The sequence below is a fragment of the Hemitrygon akajei genome, chromosome 8 (assembly GCF_048418815.1).
Source record: "Hemitrygon akajei chromosome 8, sHemAka1.3, whole genome shotgun sequence".
Taxonomy (NCBI): Eukaryota; Metazoa; Chordata; class Chondrichthyes; order Myliobatiformes; family Dasyatidae; genus Hemitrygon; species Hemitrygon akajei.
Genome location: NC_133131.1, coordinates 38,174,293 through 38,194,161, shown reverse-complemented (window position 1 = coordinate 38,194,161; position 19,869 = coordinate 38,174,293). Strand labels below are relative to the sequence as shown.

Here is a 19,869-nt window from a genome sequence, read left to right as displayed (position 1 = left end):
GTTCCAGATTCCAACATCTGTGATTTCTTGTGTTTCTAGTTTTTGATGCTAACTGGCTTATCCTTCAGGATTGTCAAAGATTATTTTCAGCATTGGAGGAAGGCTAAAGACACTTCAATCACCTCTTTCTCTACATCTTGTATGCTGTGTGGTGACGATAGCCAGTTCCATTTTGAAGAATGTTTACTTCTCAGCTAATGCCTCAGCAATGATTTCTAATTGATAGTTCTGTTGACACGCGACCACCTTATTAACGATGAATTCCCACAGGGATTTCTCATGGTTGATTCACATTTTAATGTGAGTGACAACTTCAATACGGCTTAAACCAAAATAATTTCGGCTGATGACGGAGGATTACTTGTAGAGGCATCTATAATCCTCTAACTCAGAACTACACCGAATAAAGTCTTTCAAGCATTAGAATCTACTGAAAATTACTTCACAATCTCTCCAAAATTTTAACAAAAGTAAAACACCTTTAAAGCTGCCTCACAGAAGTTGAGAGAAGAATAGAATATACGTGCAAAGTGTTTAAGCCAAATCAATGCCTCATCTGAGTGTTAAAAAGTACAGGAAAATAGAAGAATAACTAGCCTGATGAAACTCAATAGGACCCACATAGCCAGAAAGTTTCACAAACATCTGTTAGAATACTTCATTTTTGAGGTAACTGTAAAGAGCTGCAATTAACTGCATGCTACCATGATGTTATATATTGTGTAATAGGATTTTCTGAAGGCCTTTAACAAGCTACCACATGAGGCTGCTGAACAAGTTAAAAATCACGGTATTACAGGAAAAAGCATTGGCTAATTGGCAGGAGGCAAAGAATAGGAATAAACAGAGCCTTTTCTGGTTGACTGCCGGTAATTAGTAGCACTCCACAGAGGTCTGTGTTGGGACCTCTCCTTTTTACATTATATGTCAAGGACTTGGATGACCGAATTAAGGGCTTTGTGGCCAAGTTTGCAAACAATACGAAGATAAGTGGAAGGGCAGGTAGCTTTGAGGAAGTAGAAAGGCTACAGAGGACTTAGATTAGGAGAATGAGCAAAGAAGTGGCAGATGGAATACAGTGTTGGAAAATGTACGGTCATGCACTTTGGTGGAAGGAATAAAAGCACAGATTGCTTTTTAAATGGAGAGAAAGTTCAAGAATCTGAGGTGCAAAGGGACTTGGGAATCCTTGTGCAGGATTCCCTAAAGGTTAATTTACATTTGCCTTCCTCACCACAGACTCAACCTGGAGTGTTAGCTTTCATTTCAAGAGGACTAGAATATAAAAACAGGGATGTAATGTTGAGTGTTTATAAAGCATAGGTGAGGCTTCACTTGAAGTATTGTGAGCAGTTTTGGGCCCCTTATCTAAGAAAGGATGCGTTGACATTGGAGAGGGTTCAAAGGAAGTTCATGAAAATGATTCCAGGATTGAAAGGCTTGTCATATGAGCAGCATTTGATGGCTCTGGGCTTCCACTCACAGAACTTCAGAAAAATGAGTGGTGATTTCATTGAAACCTATCAAATGTTGAAAAGCCTTGATAGAGTGAATATGAAGAGTACGTTTCCTATGGTGGGGGAGTCTGAGACCAGAGGTCACAACCTCAAATAGAGGGGCATCCATTTAGAAAGGTGATGTGGAAAAATTTCTTTAGCCAAAGAGTGGTGAATCTGTGTAATTCATTACCACAGCCGAAGAAGTCTTCAGTGTCCTGCCTCAATGACTACCATCCCGTTGCACTCCCATCCATCATCATGAAGTGTTTCGAGAGGCTCGTCATGAGACACATCAAGACCCTGCTGCTCCCTCACTGGATCCCCTGCAGTTTGTGTACCGTCCCAACCGTTCAACAGACGACACCATTGACCCTAACCCACCTGGACAAAAAAGACACGAACGTTCGAATGCTGTTCATAGACTTCAGTTCAGCATTCAACACAATCATTCCTCAGAAACTGACTGGAAAGCTGAGCCTACCAGGCCTGAACACCTCCCTCTGCAACTGGATCCTAGACTTCCTGACTGGGAGACCTCAGTCAGTCCGGATCGGGAGCAGCATCTCCAACACCATCACACTGAGCATGGGGCCCCCCAGGGCTGTGTGCTCAGTCCACTGCTGTTCACTCTGCTGACCCATGACTGTGCTGCAACACACAGTTCAAACCACATCATCAAGTTTGCCGATGACACGACCGTGGTGGGTCTCATCTGCAAGAATGACGAGTCAGCTTACAGAGAGGAGGTGCAGTGGCTAACGGACTGGTGCAGAGCCAACAACCTGTCTCCGAATGTGAACAAAACAAAGAGATGGTTGTTGACTTCAGGAGGGCATGGAGCGACTACTCACCACTGAACATTGATGGCTCCTCGTTAGAGATTGTCAAGAGCACCAAATTTCTTGGTGTTTACCTGATGGAGAATCTCACCTGGTCCCTCAACACCAGCTCCATAGCAAAGAAAGCCCAGCAGCGTCTCTACTTTCTGAGAAGGCTGAAGAAAGTCCATCTCCCACACCCCCCATCCTCATCACATTCTACAGGGGTTGTATTGAGAGCATCCTGAGCAACTGCATCACTGCCTGGTTCGGAAATTGCACCATCTCGGATCACAAGACCCTGCAGTGGATAGTGAGGTCAGCTGAGAAGATCATCGGGGTCTCTCTTCCTGCCATCACGGACATTTACACTACACGCTGCATCCACAAAACAAACAGCATTATGAAGGACCCCACACACCCCTCATACAAACTCTTCTCCCTCCTGCCATCTGGGAAAAGGCACTGAAACATTTGGGCTGTTACGACCAGACTATGTAACAGTTTCTTCCCCCAGGTCATCAGATTCCTCAATACCCAGAACTTGGACTGACACTGACTTACTGCCCTTTACTGCCCTATTGTCTTGCTTATTATTTATTGTAATGCCTGCTGTTTTGTGCACTTTATGCAGTCCTAGGTAGGTCTGTAGTCCAGTGTAGTTTTTTTTTGTCTATGTTGTTTTTATGTAGTTCAGTGTAGTTTTTGTACTGTTTCATGTAGCACCATGGTCCTGAAAAACGTTGTCTCATTTTTACTGTGTACTGTACCAGCAGTTATGGTCAAAATGACAATAAAAAGTGACTTGACTTGACTTTGGAAGCCAAGTCATTGGGAATATTTAAGGGCGAGGTTGACAGATTCTTGATTAGTCAGGGCATGAAGGGATACGAGGAGAAGGCATGAGATTGGGGCTGAGAGAAAAATGGATCAGTCATGATGAAACAGTGGAGCAGACTCAATGTGCCAAATGGCCTAATCCTGTTTCTATATCTTATGGTCTTGGTGTTTGGTGGTCTGTATGGATAGCTATCACATCAAAAGAAAGCTGAATGTACAGTTAGGAACAAGGAGGGAGAGAAATTGCTGGAAGTTAGATAAATCAATATTCCTTCCATCAGGTTGGAGGTCACAGGCAATACATGAGGTGTTACTCCTAAATACCTGAGATTGCCGTCATCATGGCAGTAGAAGCCATAGACAGACATGTCAGCATGGGAATGGGAAGTCGAAATGAAATTGGTAGCCACCAGGAAATTCTGCCCAGTGGCAAACTGGGTTAGAGGTATGTCTGCGTGTATGTGTTTAAGGGTGTGGCAGTGAGGTTAGGAAAGGAGATGTTTTGCTGTTGTCGTCTTGCTTTGTTCTGCTGAGCATTGTGGTCATGCTACATTGGCACCAGAGTGTATGGCAACACTTACAGCTGCTCCTTCAACACCCTTCTGTGTGTTGGTTGTTGACGTAAATGACATTTCACTGTTTTGATATACACGTGATCAATAAATCTGAATTGGCCTTTTGTGACAAACAGAACAAAGATGCTCGACAAAGCAGACCCCAATCTGCGTCCAGTTGAATTTATATTTGTACATTTTTCTGCTATCATGCCATCCCAAAAGTGTTTGAATTGTTATATCATAACACAGAGCTATCAAAGATCTTAGAAGCATCTCAAGAACTTCAGTCCTGCATTTGGGGCACCACAGTCAGGATGCTCAGCTACAACAGCAGTCACAAACTCAAATACCTACCAGGGTTTGCACTCTGTATTACAAATAGCTCAATATTTTAACAAAACACAAGTGAAAGAGTAAGACCATATTGGATATATCAGGAAGTTTAGAAGAGGGGTTCTTCAATTAATCTAAATAAAATGACCATTTGACATAGGAACAGAATTAGGCCATTCAACCTATTCATATATGCTCCACGCATATAATTAAAATAGAAAGGTAGCTAAGGGGATGGCTTCTTGCATTTTGTTTAATCACTTTTCTTAAAGGAACACCATATTTCATTAGCTTCTGATCATGTGCCTTAAGATCTTACGCAACCTGCAAACATTTCCATGAGTACTTAACCATCTGAAATGCATCAGTATGCTATGGGCCTTCTTTTCCAGATCAAAAACTAAAATATAAGTATTGGCATTATTCCAGAGTGCATTACATGGCCAGACTGCAGGAATAGAGTGTCACGCAAGGAACCTTTAATGAGATTGACTGCAATGGCTGGGACCTAAATATCACAAGAAAAAAATCTTTCTTCAAAGCTTTCTTTTCTAACACCCAAATTTGCGACCATAATTATAAATACTACTCTAAATCTATTTGCTTATGAAAGCATTTTTTCCTTTTAAATTTTAAGTCATGCTTGTAATTCAAGCCCTACTTTCTGCCACTAACCTCAGCTCAAATACCTTGGGTTTAATGAGTATGGAAAATGCAGAAAAAGAATTGGTGAGCAAGGATGAAATTTAATATTTATACACCTGAAATTGTACATTTGAAATTTCCACTGAGATTCTTTATTTGGGTAACTGCCCACAGTGTAAATATACTAATAGACGATTAATAGTAAAGCTGAAGGAGATGTTTAAAAAGGAATTTTCTAAATTTTCATAAAAAGAGGTGGTCAGTGAAATTGCAAATAAAAAGAAGATAATTAATTTGTTGAATTAAGTTATGTAAGTATTTTGCTCCCGTACTTATAATATAAAATAGTATTCCGGTTAACCTGGGAAAAATAAAAAGAATACTAATTCAGCAGGATTAAATCACGAAACAAGAATGAAGAAAACAATGGCAATTGGGGCCACAGAACCAGATGGTTCCCTTCACAGAACTTTCAAGGGAAGGAAAGAACAATACAGTTACTAACTGTAATTTTCCAAAGTTCTCTCAAATCGAGAACCGTTTGGCCTATCGAGTCTGCTCCACAATTCCATCATGGCTGATTTATTATCCTCCTCAACCTCATTTTCCTGACTTCTCCCTGTGACCTTTGACACCCTTCAGGGTCTTTTTACCCTTACGGTCCCTTAACTCTATCCGCAATAATTCAACACCTTCTGACACCACGTCACCTCTTTCCAATAATTTGATTTCATTTTTTACAAAGAGCAACACCAACCCTCTACCTTCCTGCCTGTCTTTTCAATACAATGTGTATCCTTGGACATTAATCTCCCAGCTGTAATCTTCTTTCAGCCTACATGTCACTCTGTAACTGTGCTACATGCTCATCTAACTTATTCTGTATACTACACGCTTTCAAATACAAGACCTTCAGTCCTGTATTCAACTTTCAGAATTGATTAGAGAACTCCAGGTAGAAGAACTCCAAGGTGAAAGTGATCATAAAATAATCAAATTCACCCTGAAATTTGAGAAGGAGAAGTTCAAGTCAGAGTATCAGTATTACAGTGGAGTAAAGGGAATTACAGAGGCATGTGAAAGGAGTTTTTCCAGAATTAATTGGAAAAGAACACTGGCAGGGATGACAGCAGAGCAGTAATAGCTGGAATTTCTGGAAGCAATTTGAAAGGTGCAGGATATATACATCCCAAAGAGGAAGAAATATTCTAAAGGCAAGATGTCACAGTAAATTAAAGCAAAAATTAATGGAAAGCTAGAGGATTGGAAAGCTTTATTACAAATCAACAGAAGGCAACTACAAAAGACATAAAGCAGGTAAAGATGGAATACGAAAGTAAACTAGCCAATAATATTAAAGAGGATACCAGAAATTTCTTCAGATACATAAAGTGTAAAAGAGAGGTGAGAGTGGATATTGGACCGCTGGAAAATGATGCTAAAGAGGTAGTAATGGGGGACAAGGAAATGGCGGACCAACTGAATAAGTACTTTGCATCAATTTTCACTGTGGAAGACACAAGCAGTATGGTGGAAGTTCCAGGAGTCAAGAAGTGTGTGAAGTTATACTTTTTTGGGAAATAAAGGTCTGAAGGTAAACCAGATAGTGTACACCCCAGGGTTCTGAAAGAGTTAGCTGAAGAGATTGTGGAGGCATTAGTAATGATCTTCTAAGAATTACCAGATTCTGGAATGGTTCCGGATTACTGGAAAATTGCAAATGTCAATCCATTCTTCAAGAAGGGAGAGAGGGAGAAGAAAGGAAACTACAGAAGATGGTGAAACCGATTATCAAGAATGAGGTCTCAGGGTACTTGGAGGCACATGATAAATTAGGGAAATTCTTGCCTGACAAATCTGATGAAATTCTTTGAAGAAATAACAAGCAGGATAGACAAAGGACGATCAGTTCATGTTGTGTAGTTGGATTTTTGGAAGGTCTTTGACAAGGTGCCATACATGAGGCTGCTTCACAAGCTATGAGCCCATGGTATTACAGGAAAGACTTTAGCATAATTAAAGCAGTGGCTGATTGGCAGGGAGCAAAGAGTAGGAGTAAAAGGAGCCTTTTCTGACTGCTTGCCGGTGACTAGTGGTGTTCCACATGGGTTTGTGTTGAGACCGATTCTTTCTGCACTATACGTATTTGTTTTGGATGATGGAATTGATGGCTTTGTTGCAAACTTTGCAGATGATATGAAGATAGGTAGAGGGGCAAGTAGTTTTGAGGAGGTAGAGAGGCTACAGAAGGATTTCCAACAGATTAGGGAAATGGACAAAGTGGCAGATGGAAAACAGTGTTGGGAAGTGTATGGTCATGCATTTTGGTAGAAGAAATGAAAGGGTTGACTGTTTTCCAAATGGAGAGAAAATACAAAAACTGAAGTGCAAAGGGAGTTGGGAGTCCTTATGCAGGATTCCCTAAAAGTTACTTTGCAGGTTGAGTCTGTGGTGAGGAAGGCAAATGAAATGTTAGCATCATTTCAAGGGGACTAAAATAAAAAGCAAGGATGTAATGTTGAGTCTTCATAAAGCACTGGTGAGGCCTCAGTTGGAGTATTGTGAGTTGTTTTGGGCCCCTTATCTAAGGAAGGATGTGCTGAAACTGGAGCGGGTTCAAAGGAGGTTCACAAAAATGATTCCAAGATTAAATGGCTTGTCATATGAAGAGGGTTTGATGGCTCTGGGCCTGAAATCAGTGGAATTCAGAAGAATGAGAGGTGATTTAACTGAAACCCAACAAATGGGTGATGTTTCCTATGGTGGGAGAGTCTAAGACCAGAGGACACAGCCTCAGAACAGAAGGGTATCCTCTTAGAATGGAGATGATGAGGAATTTCTTTAGGCAGAGAATGGTGAACCTGCGGAATTCTTTGCCACAGGCAACTGTGGAGGCCGAGTCTTTATGTTAATTTAAGGCAGAGGTCGAGAGATTCTTGATGGGTCAGGATATGAAGGGATACGGGAGAAGGCAGGAAATTGGAGCTGAGAGGAAATTTGGATTAGCCATGATGGAATGGCAGAGCAGACTCGATGGCCCAAATGGCCTAACACTGCTCCTACACCTTGTGGTCTTACGAAGCAAAAGCCTATTAACCTCTACTTTAAGTATCCTAATGAATTGCTCCACAGTTAGTTGTGGCAAGGAATTTCACAGATGCACCACACTCTGGATAGAGAAATTCCTCCTAATCTCTGTTCTACAGGGAAGTCCTTCTATTCTGAGGCTGTGACCTCTGGCCCTAGACTTTCCCCACTCTAAGAAGATAAGACGATGGCATGTTCAATTGCAGTGGCTTCTACGGGATCAACCAAAGGTGATGGGTTGTTTTTACATTTTTTTTAAACGATCAAAAGAACCTGCTGTACATTAAGTACTTAAGGTACTGCAGGTCTACCTCATCAGTGAACAGCTCGTTGGCAGAGAAACTGAAGGAGCTGGACTCGGTGCGGATCATGCTGCTGCTGGTTGCGGCAGAGAGGCAACAGACGAGTTGGTGTACGAAGGAGGTGTGCAGTATGACAGCAAGTGATTGTCTTGATCGCTTTTCTTGTGATCGCAAGACCCTGTTAAGACATTGTTAACATGGAATGCTGCAAGTCCGAGACACTAATTTATCAGCGGTAGGTGGGGGAGCTGTGTGGTCTTGGTCGTAGCGAGGAATAGGCCTCAAGCCACAGCGTTGCCTGTTTACAACCGCCCAGGAGAGAGGCGTCAAAGTCAGTGCACTCCACCGGGGGCAGTGTGGCACAGCATCAAAGCAGGAGTCGATGCTGCCCCCTAGTGTTTGCTCAGCAGAAGACAAGCTGTATTGTGTTCAACTGCAGACTCCTGCATTATTCATGGTCTCAGGGTTTTGGACTATATCTTTACTTTACTGGTATCTTTTATGTGCTTGCTATCTGATATGTGCCTTCTGCTGTGTGACTGTTGGTGCTGTGTTTTGCACCCTGGCCCTGGAGTAAAGCTGTTTCGTTTTGCTATATTCATAGATATTCATGTGTGGTTGAATGACAATTAAAGTTGAAATACAGAATACATCCTCTCTGCCTATGCCTTTCAACATTCAAAAGGTTTCATTGAGATTCCCTCTCATTCATCTAAACTCTGAGCAGCGATCCAGAGCTATCAAACGCTCCTTTACATTAACCCTTTCATTCCTGGGATCATTCTCTTGGACATCCTCTGAACCCGCTCCAATGGCAGCACATCCTTTCTGGATAACAAGCCCAAAACTGCTCACAATATGCCAAGTATGGTCTGATCGATGCCTTATAAAGTCTCAGCATTACATCCTTGCTTTTATATTCTGGTCCTCTTGAAATAAATGCAAAAATAGCAATTGCCTTCCTTACCACCTGTCCCTCACCTATCTTCATACCACCTGCAAACCTGGCCACAAAACCATGAATTTTACCATCCAAATTATTGACATATAACATGAAAAGAAACAATCCCAATAGTGATCCCTGCAGAACACCACTAGTCACCAGAGGCCAACTAGAAAAGCTCCCTTTATCGCTACTATTTACCTCCTGCCAGTCAGCCATTCTTCTATCCATGCTAGTATTGTTGCAGTAATACCATGGGTTCTCATCTTGTTTAGTAGCCTCATGTGCAGCACTTTGTCAAATGCCTTCTGAAAATCCACTGACTCTCCTATGTCTATCGCAAAGAATTCCAACAGATTTGTCAGGCAGGTTTTACCCTTAAAGAAACCATGTTGACTTCATCCAATTTTATCATATGCCTCCAAGTACTCCAAAAGCTCATCTTTAATAACAGACTCCAACATCTTCCCAACCACTGAAGTCCGACAAACTGGGCTATAATTTCCTGTCTTTTGCCTCCCTTTTTAAAGAGTGGAGTGACATTTACGATCTTCCACTCTTCAGGAACTATTCTAGAATCTAGCGATACTTGAAAGATCACTACTAATACCTCTAAAATCTCTTCAGCTACCTCTATCAGAACCCTGGGGTGTAGATCCCTGGAGGATCAGAAGAATCTTGGGGTCTGAGTCCATAGGACACTCAAAGCCGCTGTGCAAGTTGACCGTGTGGTTAAGAAGGCATATGGTTTACCTGTCTTAATCAACCATGGGATTGAGTTTAAGAGCAGAGAGGTAATGTTACAGCTATATAGGACCCTGGTCCCTGGTCAGTACTTTGAGTACTGCACTCAGTTCTGGTCGCCTCACTACAGAAAGGATGTGGAAACTATAGAAAGGGTGCAGAGGAGATTTACAGGGATGTTGCCTGGATTGGGGAGCATGCCTTATGAGAACAGATTGAGTGAACTTGGCCTTTTCTCCTTGGAGCAATGGAGAATTAGAGGTGACCTGATTGAGGTGTACAAGATGATGAGAGGCATTGATCGTGAGGATAGACAGAGGCTTTTTCCCCAGGTCTGAAATGGCTAACATGAGAGGGCACAGTTTTAAGGTGCTTGGAAGAAGGTAGAGATGTCAAGGGTAAGTTGTTTTTTTTTATTACGCAGAGAGTGGTGAGTACATGGAATGGACTGTCAGAGACGGTGGTGGAGGCGGATACAATAGGGTATTTTAAGAGACTCTTGGATAGGTACATGGAGCTTAGAAAAATAGAGGACTATGGGTAATTCTAAGTAATTTCTAAGGCAAGTACATGTTCAGTACAGCATTGCAGGCCAAAGGGCCTGTATTGTGCTGTAGGTTTTCTATGTTTTTATGTTTAGATCAGCTGGTTCAGGTGACGTATACATCTTCCAACCTTTCAGCTTCCCAAGCACCTTGCAACTGCACAAACTTCTATCCCTTTATACCCTCAAACTTATGGCATAATGCTGTCTTCAATCAGCAGTCCAGCACCCACTTTTCTAATAGCTGAAAAAACTTTTAGTACCTCTTTTATATCATTGCCTTGCTTACCTTCATTTTTTTTTTAGCTGCCTTCTGTTTTTTTCAACAAAGCTTCCCAATCCACTAACCTCCCACAAATGTTTGCTGTATGACCTCTCTTTTGCTTTTATGCTGTCTGATTTCCCTTTTAGGCATAGTTGTCTCATTGTCCCTTTCAAATATTTCTTCTTTGGGATGTATCTATACTGCACCTGCAAGCTCCAGCCTTGTCATTCTACCGTCATCCTGCCAGTGTCCATTTCTACTCAGCTTTGGCCAGCTCCTCTCTCATGCCTCTGTCATTCCTTTTATTCCACTGTAATACTAATACATCATCTGATGCTAGCTTCTCAGAGAGATGTAACTTCACCTCAACAGAGAGGTTAAGTTCTAAAGCATGGTCTGATTAGAGTTGGCCTTTCAAGAATGAAGTAGGAAAACTATTCCACACGGAGAAGATGGCTCAAGCTGAAACTCTCTTACGTAGCAATGGTACTAGTTAACCGATTAAGATACCCAAAAGTTTCAGACATACAATTATAAAAACAGAGAATGCTGGAAACACACAATGATTACAGTTTACTTGTTCATTATAATAGAGATTGCTTGAGATACTTTCCAATTTTCATTATTTACATATTTTTAAAGTTTCATTTATTGGAAAAGAGGTGTGTGCTGCCTTCAGGTAACGATGGGACAGGCTCAAGAAGCCAAATCTCTCTCCTATGCGTGGTCACGAAGAACATGTCTATAGAATGCATAGTAATGCCAACGGTCTGAAGGAGACTGCTTCATAATTCAGGCCTGTGTGACGGCGACCGACCCCACAGCGAAAGTCTGTGTGTCGGGACTCTGCCCGATAAATCAAACCCTCCCCCTAACCGCGCCCCCGCTGAGCTGCAGGAAGTCCCACCTCCGATTTTTTTTGTCGGCCCAGAGACGCGGTTACCACGGAACCTGCAACGCAATGCCCCTGTTTATTGGCCAGATTAAACGTCAGCAACAGCCATCTGAGACGTCACATCCGCTGTCACTTCTCGTTGCTCCCGCCCATGCTCATCTCTTGCCTGAATAAGAAAAGTACTTATCAGGAAACCTGCTCACCATTTTCGGACTTTCTCTATCGCTGCCATAACCTTTTTGATGTCATCCTTGGCTCGGCTGCGAGTCTCCGCTCTGACCGACCGGCCCGACATCTTTTCATCCGTTATCTTCTTCGTAAAAAAACTTTATTCGGGTTCCCGACAAGCGCGGTCCAATCCCACCCACGGCACATCCATGCGCATGCGCCCGGCGACAGCCTGACGCAGATCGGGCACGTGGCTGGCGGACGTCATCACGACCTTCCCGCAAGGTTATTTAAATATTATGAGCTTTGAAAGGCGTAAACCCTGGATTTCTCCTTATACAATAACTGGTTACGTTTATAGGGCCTGTATTACATGGCTAATACGTACCTAGCATGAGAAATAGGTGATGACTAGAAAGTGGAGGTATTCGGAAAGTGATGGAAAACTTGGTCCGAAACTTTTTCTTTAACTCTTACCATCTTCCTGAAACTTGTTAATATACGCCAGAAAATGTGATGATGAGTATTTAAAAAAATAACATCTCTGCCCAATAAATGATACACCTTAAGATAATTATCCAAATATTTTAACCTGTTTGTTATAACTACCGCATAAAAACTTGCATTAGTTACAAGTTGTAAACCAATCACAAATGAGAAAATCTGCAGATGCTGGAAATCCAAGCAACACACACACACAATGCTGGAGGAACTCAGCAAAATAACGGCCTGAAACCGTGACTGTACTCTTTTTCCATAGGATGCTGCCTGGCCTGCTGAGTTCCTCAGCATTTTGTATGTGTTACAAGTTGTAAAGATGGTTCTTTCATAACAAAATCATGGTTAATCTTGCGATTGGTTTGGATTTCAAAGTGAAATATTCCTTAATGTAAAAGAAAAGAATCCTGATGCTTCAATGGTCAGTTGATTGACCATAATCATTTTTGAAAAGTAATGTCGTTATAACTTGAAAAAATTAACATAGTGTACTGGGTTCTGAGGTGACTGATGAAACATGTGGGACCCTCAGAATATCATAGATGGGGCAGAGGGTGATAACAGTAGTGCATCAATTAGCACTACATTTTAGTAACTCCAGTGACCTTAGATGCTAACTATGTGGAGTTTGCATGTTCTCCTGGTAACCAAGTGGAGAAGGCAGGGGAGTGGGTGGATGACTGGAAGAATTGAATTAGCCCATAATTGAATGGCGGAGCAGACTCGATAGGCTGAATGGCCTACTTCTGCTCCTATATCTTAAGGTCTTATGGAATTCCTCACACATCTGAAATACCTGCCTTAGTTTAATTAGCTATTGTAGAGCTGCGCTGTAGCATAGCAGTTAACACAATAGTTTGCAGTGCCAATGATTGCTGATGGGGGTTCGATTCCCGCTGCTGCCTGTAAGGAGTTTGTACCTTCCTCCTGCCATATTCCGAAGATGAGTCGGTAAGGGTTAGTGAGTTGTGGGCATGCCATGTTGGTGCCCGAAGCGTGGCACACCTGCGGCTGCCCCCACCTCAATCCTCAGTGATTCAATCTGATGCAAACGATGCATTCCATTGCACGCTTTGATGTACATGTGACCAAAAAAGACAAATCTGTGTCTTTATTCTGAATTATCCCTTAGTGCAGGTTAATGGCAAAAATAATTAACGAGGAGTTGATGGACATGTGAGAGAATGAGACGTAGGGATGCAAGAAAAGGAGGTAATGGGGCAGTTGCCCTGGGAAACGGCCAGGGATTGCTAGGCATGAGAGGTTTGATGGGGGAGCAGAATGCTAGGAATCGGTGACGTGCAAATTGATGTCAAAGAACTCCAAGTCTCTTCAAGGAAAGATATACTGAGTCAGCCACTCAAAACAACCCAACCATTCCTAGTCAATGAGAGAGTGACCTGGGCATTGGACACTTATAGCCTTCTACAATTGGCACCTATAAAGAGATTATCGCTTCTCCACTACAAAACACCGAGGATGAATTGATGAGAAAACAAGGAGTTTGATTATTTTAATCTCAGGTACATCCTAGACTGGAAATATCAGCTTTCAAGCTGAAAACTACATAAGTATCTGAAGGGCAAAATCCCAATAAAACTCTAGATGACAGTTGTATAAGCACAAAATGATAACCAGCACATACCTGGATTTCTTATCACTGTGAAAATTATTTAAGGCTCAAGAGCCTTAATATCCTCTCTGGTGAATGGAGGAGAGCTTTTCCATAATGGAGCAGAAGTGAAGAAGAACATCAAAGATCTTCACGACTGAGACTTCACGCCAGTGTCCTAGCCCTCTACCCAGATCATGCTACTTGCTGCAGTCTTCAGATTCAGATCAGATCCTATTCATTTATTTATCACGCACATCAAAATGTAGAGTGAAATGTGCCATTTGCGCTAACAACCATCACAACCTCAGCATGTGCTGGGGGCAGCCTGTAAGTGTCGCCACAAATTCTGGCACCAACGTAGTGTTCCTACAATGCTCAGCAGAGCACAACAAAACAGAAACCTACAAGCAACAAAGCAACAACAGCAAAAAAGCCCCTTTCCTCCCTCCCACACCCTCCCCCACACACAGATTGTTCTCCCACCCCAGGAAAGACTTTGGCTTTGACTTCCAAGCTTCCGATGGATATCCAGACTAGCCAATGATGGGACTCTGAATGTCAGGGTCACTGACTCACTGCCCCCATGCTTCCAGCTCAAGTAGACATCAAGGACCACCGACCTGGGACAGCCTGAGATCCACGGATGTCCTTCGTCACTCATCCACGTCGTTGGCTTTCGAGTATGGAGTAGAAGCCTGGATTCCAGACGTCTTTCGGGAAGGGTCCAGAGAAGCTTCACGAGAATTATCCCGGGAATGAAGTGGTTAATGTATGAAGAGTGTTTGATGGCCCTAGTCCTGTATTCACTGGTGTTTAGAAGAATAAGGGGAGGATCTCACTGAAACCTATTGGAAAGGCCTAGATACAGCAGACATAGATAAGATGATTCTATAGTGGGGGAGTCTCAGATCAGAGGGCACAGCTTCAGAATACAAGGACATCCCTTTAGAACAGAGATGAAGAGGAATTTTTTTTTAGCCAGATGGTGGTGAATCTATGAGATTCATTGCCACAGGCAGCTGTGGAGGTCAAGTCATTGGGTATATTTAAAGCTGAGGTTGATGGGTTCTTGACTAATTTAAGGGTGTCAAAGGTTATGGGAACAAGGCAGGGGAATGGTGTTGAGGGGGATAATAAAGCTGCCGAACTTGATAGACCGAATGCCCTAAATTTGCTCCTATGTCTTATGATCTTATAGTCTTATCATCCTTCATCCCATGTCCAGATCGCTGGTCGTCAAGCATGGAGTGGAGGTCTAAACACCAGATGTCCATCCATTGCAAACGTAAACAGAGGCCTAGACTCTGGTCTGACCTCAAACTCCTCCACATCCCTGTTCCTAAACCCTAATCTAATCTATAACTCTTCCAAATCCCTGACGTTAAACCCCATCCTGACCCCTAGCCCTCCTCTCTACTCAAAACCATTGCTACAAATTTAATAAACTAAGTCTTTGGCACGACCTCGATGGAGAATGCAACTTGATGCCATATTGACCAAAACCCTAACAATTCGGGAGGATAAAGCAGTGCAAAACAACAAGGCCTCTACACTAGACCAGACACAATCCCCTGCTTCAGTACATTTTAAGGGGGTGGTGTGGTAGCATAGCGGTTAGCGCAGGCACTCGTGATTACTGATGGGGGTTTGATTCCCACCACTGTCTGTAAGGGGTTTATACTGGCTGGGTTAACTCTGGTTCCCCCCTCCCCGCATTCCAAAGATGCACATGGTAAGGTTAGTGAGTGGAAGCTATATATACTACGTTGGTAGCAAGAGTGTGACGACACGGGCGGGCTGCTCCCCAGCACAATTACTGATGCAAAACGACGCATTCATTGTGTACTTGAAGGTTTCAATATCCATGTGCCAAATAAATCTTAATTTTTCTGATTGTGGTACTGCACCTCACAATATTAAGTGAAAGTTAAAAAAAACTGCAGGTGCTGCAACTCTTAAACGACAACAGAAAATGCCAGGCAGTGTCTGTGAGAAGTGAAACGAACTTAACGTTTCAAATTGACCCAACATCCGACTTGAGAATTGTCCATTGAAGTTGAGTTGTTAATCAGGACGTTTGGGCGGCACTGACACCATAATTTGCATTCTCATTGGTCCACAGCGTTAATACGTAACTCCGGATCGCTACTCGGTGATTGGTGAAACGGATGACAATCACCATTAGGCCCCGCCTTCCCGGTGTGGGAAGATGGCGTTTATATGTGCCGGTGGAAGTGTGGTGCTGCACCGTGGCCGCAATGCTGGAGACCGGACAGGGAGATTTATGGTTGGCGGCGGCCGAAGAAACAACTCGGGTTCCACGAAGGCTGACGGTCGGCAGGGGCTGGTTGTCCTTTCGGAGACCTGCGGCCGGAGAGGGCCGCCGGGTGTGCGCGGTGTGGGGGGCGCGCCTCGGCCCTGCCCACCGACACTGGGGCGCGATGCCTCGAACCGAGCCGTTGCCGTAGAGTCGGAGCCGCGGCTGCCACTGCTCCCTGTGAGAGGCAATGCTAGGTGGCGAGCAGCCAAGTTTGGAGGCCGTGTGGTGGGACGCTTCTCCCAAATCCTTGCTGTGTTGCCCTTCGACAGCCCGGTGGTAAAACCTGTGAGTCCTTCCCCAGCAGAGACACCCGGCAAAAAGCACCTATCGTTGAAGCCTAGTGAAATGGGTGGTGACTGTGCCCCTTGTGCTTGGACCCTCAGTGACACATACACGTTTAAAGGGTTTCCCAGCCGTGGAAATGGTTGGTGCTGGCATCCTTTGTTTTTTCAAGGGGTGAATGAGAACTACCACAGTGGGCTTTGGATTCGGACATTTCAACGGTTAATCAGCTCAAAGACCTATGCATTGCTTCAGAACAGTAGCAGATATAGTCATTTTTATTCTAGCATGAAAGCATTACAACAATGCAGAATGTATGGCAACTATAAAGGTGATGAGAATGCTGCCCTATTTCCAGGAGGGAGCAAGACAGTATACTATGATATTTTGAAAGTCTCTCCCAATGCCACACATAATCAGATCAAGTCTGCTTACTACAAGCAATCATTCATTTATCACCCAGACCGAAATGCAGGTAGTGAGGAGGCAGCACTGAGGTTTACTCAAATCAATGAGGCGTATTCTGTGCTGGGCAGTGTGGGTCTAAGGAAAAAGTATGACCGAGGAATTCTGACTCCTGCAGATTTGCATGTTGGCAAGAAACCTTCAAGCAAAGTTCATGGCTCAACAATAAAACAAACTCAGTCTGGAAGTTCAGAAGGTAATTTAAATGATGGGAAATCAAAGTTCGATTTTGATGAGTTCTACCGGGCTCACTATGGAAAACAACTGGAGATGGAGCAGTTGATGCGGCGGCGAAGGATGCAGCATCTCAAAAGCAAGGGCAGCCTTGAGGAAAGACTGAATCTTCAAAGGCTAGTAGAGATGTCAATGATTGCTATGCTTATTGCAGGACTTGTCATCTTATGCAATTTAAAATAAAAGTAAATTATCAAGCTTCTTCAGGAATTTGACATTCAGGGAACGTGTATTGTCACGATAGCCACAACTTGTAAGGTGCATGGTTGCAGTAATTGCTGCATTTTTATTATAACAGCAAGATGTTTTACTGCTGCAATCCTATGTCTTGGGGTCAAAACAACTGCAAATGCTGAAAAGCTAGTGTACAGAGCGAGCTGGGCAATGTCTGTAAAATGGAAAGGAACTGTCCTGAACTCTTTCATCTACTGTTCTCTTTATAGATTCAGACAACCCTCCCTGTACTTACAAGGTTATTATCAAAGTTGCTACAAGTCACCATATACAACCCTGAGATTTGTTTTCTTGCTGGCATAATCACATAATAGAATCAATGAAAGATTGTATCCAACAGGACGGGCAAGCAACCAGTGTGCAAATGACAATAAACTGCAAATACAAAAAAATGCAATAAATATCGAGAACATAAGATGAAGAGTCTTTGAAAGTGAGCCCGTAGTTTGTGGGAGCAGTTCAGTGTTGGGCCGAGTGAAGCTATCCCCTAGTTGAAGAATCAGATGGTTGAGGGGTAATAACAGTTGCTGAACCTGGTGGTGTGGGTCTTGAGACTCCTGCACCTTCTGATAGCAGCAGCAATAAGTGAGCATGGCTTGGGTGGTGGGGTTCCCTGATGACATTGCTCCATGTAGATGTGCTCAATGGTGGGAAGGCTTTACCCATGATGGATTGGGCTATGTTCACTACTTTTTGTAGGATTTTCCATTTAGGGGTATTGGTGTATCCATACAAGGCCATGATATCTTAGATAATTTATAAACATTTCCACCTTGTTTCTTTTAATATGGGGTTTTTATGTGTTTGTTTCATTTAGATGCTGTTTTAAAATGGATATGTCTGCATTATAGCAACACATAACAATGGAATCCAAAAAGACTTAAAACAACATTTTGTATCATTCAGTTCATTGCTTAAAAAGATCAGGCTTAGGATGTATCTTACACTGCATCTAATAGAACAGTGCAAAGCAATTGGTTCTTTTTATGGAAATTTGCAATAAGATCATTTATATAGAGCTATTTACTCACTTCTCTCAGGAGCCAGTTAGGATCCTGATTCTGGATTTTAACACCATTACAAATACAATGTGGTTGAGTTTCAGTTAACAGTCTCCCCTTACAGAATGTCTGAAATCCAAATACACCAAATCAGCAACAATCCCTGCACTGGCTAACATTGGCTTCCAGTTTGGCAATTGGTTCCTTGAAATCATGAAGAAATCTTCGGAGTCTTACACTTTCCCAAAGCTTTCATCTATTCCAGCCTTAATACCCAGAAGTGTCTGCACTCTCCCTTATTTACCCATATGCATTCTCAGTTAGATGCCCTTACCTTCAGTTCACTGGGCTCTAAGATCTGAGATCCCCTCCCAAATCTGATCTTCAAAACCTTCCTCACCAAGATCTTATTTGCCTACCTGAAGTGTGATTTGATGTCTTAATTTTATTTGACCCCCTTGGGACCTTTCACTATATCATAGGTGTGGTTTGTCGATGAAACATTAACTGAGGTTCCGAGTATATATTTGCATTTTTCCTGATGTAGTTACTGTACATTTCAAACTTCTGTTAGGATATACTGCATTAGGATAGCATACTTTTATTGGGTAATCCTTTTGTTAACTGTCATAGAATGCTTCACTACACTAGTAGTAGTTCTGTGTTAAGTTTAAAATATATATTTACAGTTAGAAAGACAAAAAGTGGATTTATGCATGAAGATTCTCACTTTTCAGCTTGAAATCCTCTCAAATTCATTACCTGAGTTCTAATGTAGTACACCCAAATGACTTCAAGTCCAGATGAAATCCACACTAGTTAGAATTAATGTGTTTGGGAGAGGAGGAAAGCCTATTGGATGGTAAAAAAGCAATGTTTAACTATTTGCTGTAGAATGCAGGGTCAGATTGGCTATGAGAAGGAAATTTTGGAGTGGTAGCGATGGGTGAAACAGAAATGAGGAAGATCCTACAGGTGACTGGATTTTGTTTTGGTCAGAAAAATGCTAAAATTTATGTTAGAAACTATTGTTGGTTTTATCATTGGGTCCTACCACTGTTTTTAGCTTCTTACATTGTTTCATCCCTGATGTATTCTATCACTAGTCTACCCACAGGATCTGCATTCTAAGATGATCCATCCAGCTATTCTTTCCTGTCAAGGATGTGGTTTCCAGATAATTTGCCCTGTAAGAATAAGATAGTTGTTACTATATATACACATATAAACCTTAATTCTCTGTAAATCTGAAGTCATCCAAAATTCTGCTCCTCAACTCTAAGGTCTCAACCTCCTTTTTCATTCATCACCTTTGTGCTTGCTGGTCATCATTGTTAACCCTAAATTAAAAATGTCATTCTTATTCTCAGGCATCTCTTTTGCCAATCCTTCCTTGCCATTGTAATTTTCTGCACTTTTTGCGGTGCTCCAATTCTAGCCCTTCATCACTCTTGAATTTAATTAATCCACAGTTGATGAGTGCACCTTCAGCTACCAACCGAAGAGTCTAGAATTCACTATTTAAAGTTTATTCCTGAACCTATCCACTTTTAACATACTCAAATTTTACCTGTGTGATC

The 19,869-nt window shown here is 42.4% G+C and overlaps 2 protein-coding genes across 4 annotated transcripts in view; one reads left to right on the top strand and one right to left on the bottom strand.

Moving 5' to 3' along the window:
* LOC140731811 (B-cell CLL/lymphoma 7 protein family member B-like) overlaps window positions 1–11,861 on the bottom strand; it is a 42,300-nt gene extending 30,439 nt beyond the window's left edge. For all 3 annotated transcript variants that reach the window (XM_073053640.1, XM_073053641.1, XM_073053643.1), the window contains exon 1: window positions 11,676–11,861. In XM_073053640.1, the coding sequence (XP_072909741.1) occupies window positions 11,676–11,767 (92 nt within the window). In that variant the 5' untranslated portion in view covers window positions 11,768–11,861. The remainder of the gene's footprint in view (window positions 1–11,675) is intronic.
* Window positions 11,862–15,960: 4,099 nt separating this feature from the next.
* On the top strand, window positions 15,961–17,264 carry LOC140731810 (uncharacterized). Its single transcript, XM_073053639.1, has one exon. The coding sequence runs from the start codon at window positions 15,963–15,965 to the stop codon at window positions 17,235–17,237; it is 1,275 nt and encodes a 424-aa protein (XP_072909740.1). The 5' UTR covers window positions 15,961–15,962; the 3' UTR covers window positions 17,238–17,264.
* Window positions 17,265–19,869: the final 2,605 nt, after the last annotated feature.

Coding starts and splice junctions, on each gene's coding strand:
- LOC140731810 (XM_073053639.1), top strand. CDS start 15,963: ATGGCGTTTATATGTGCCGGTGGAAGTGTGGTGCTGCACCGTGGCCGC.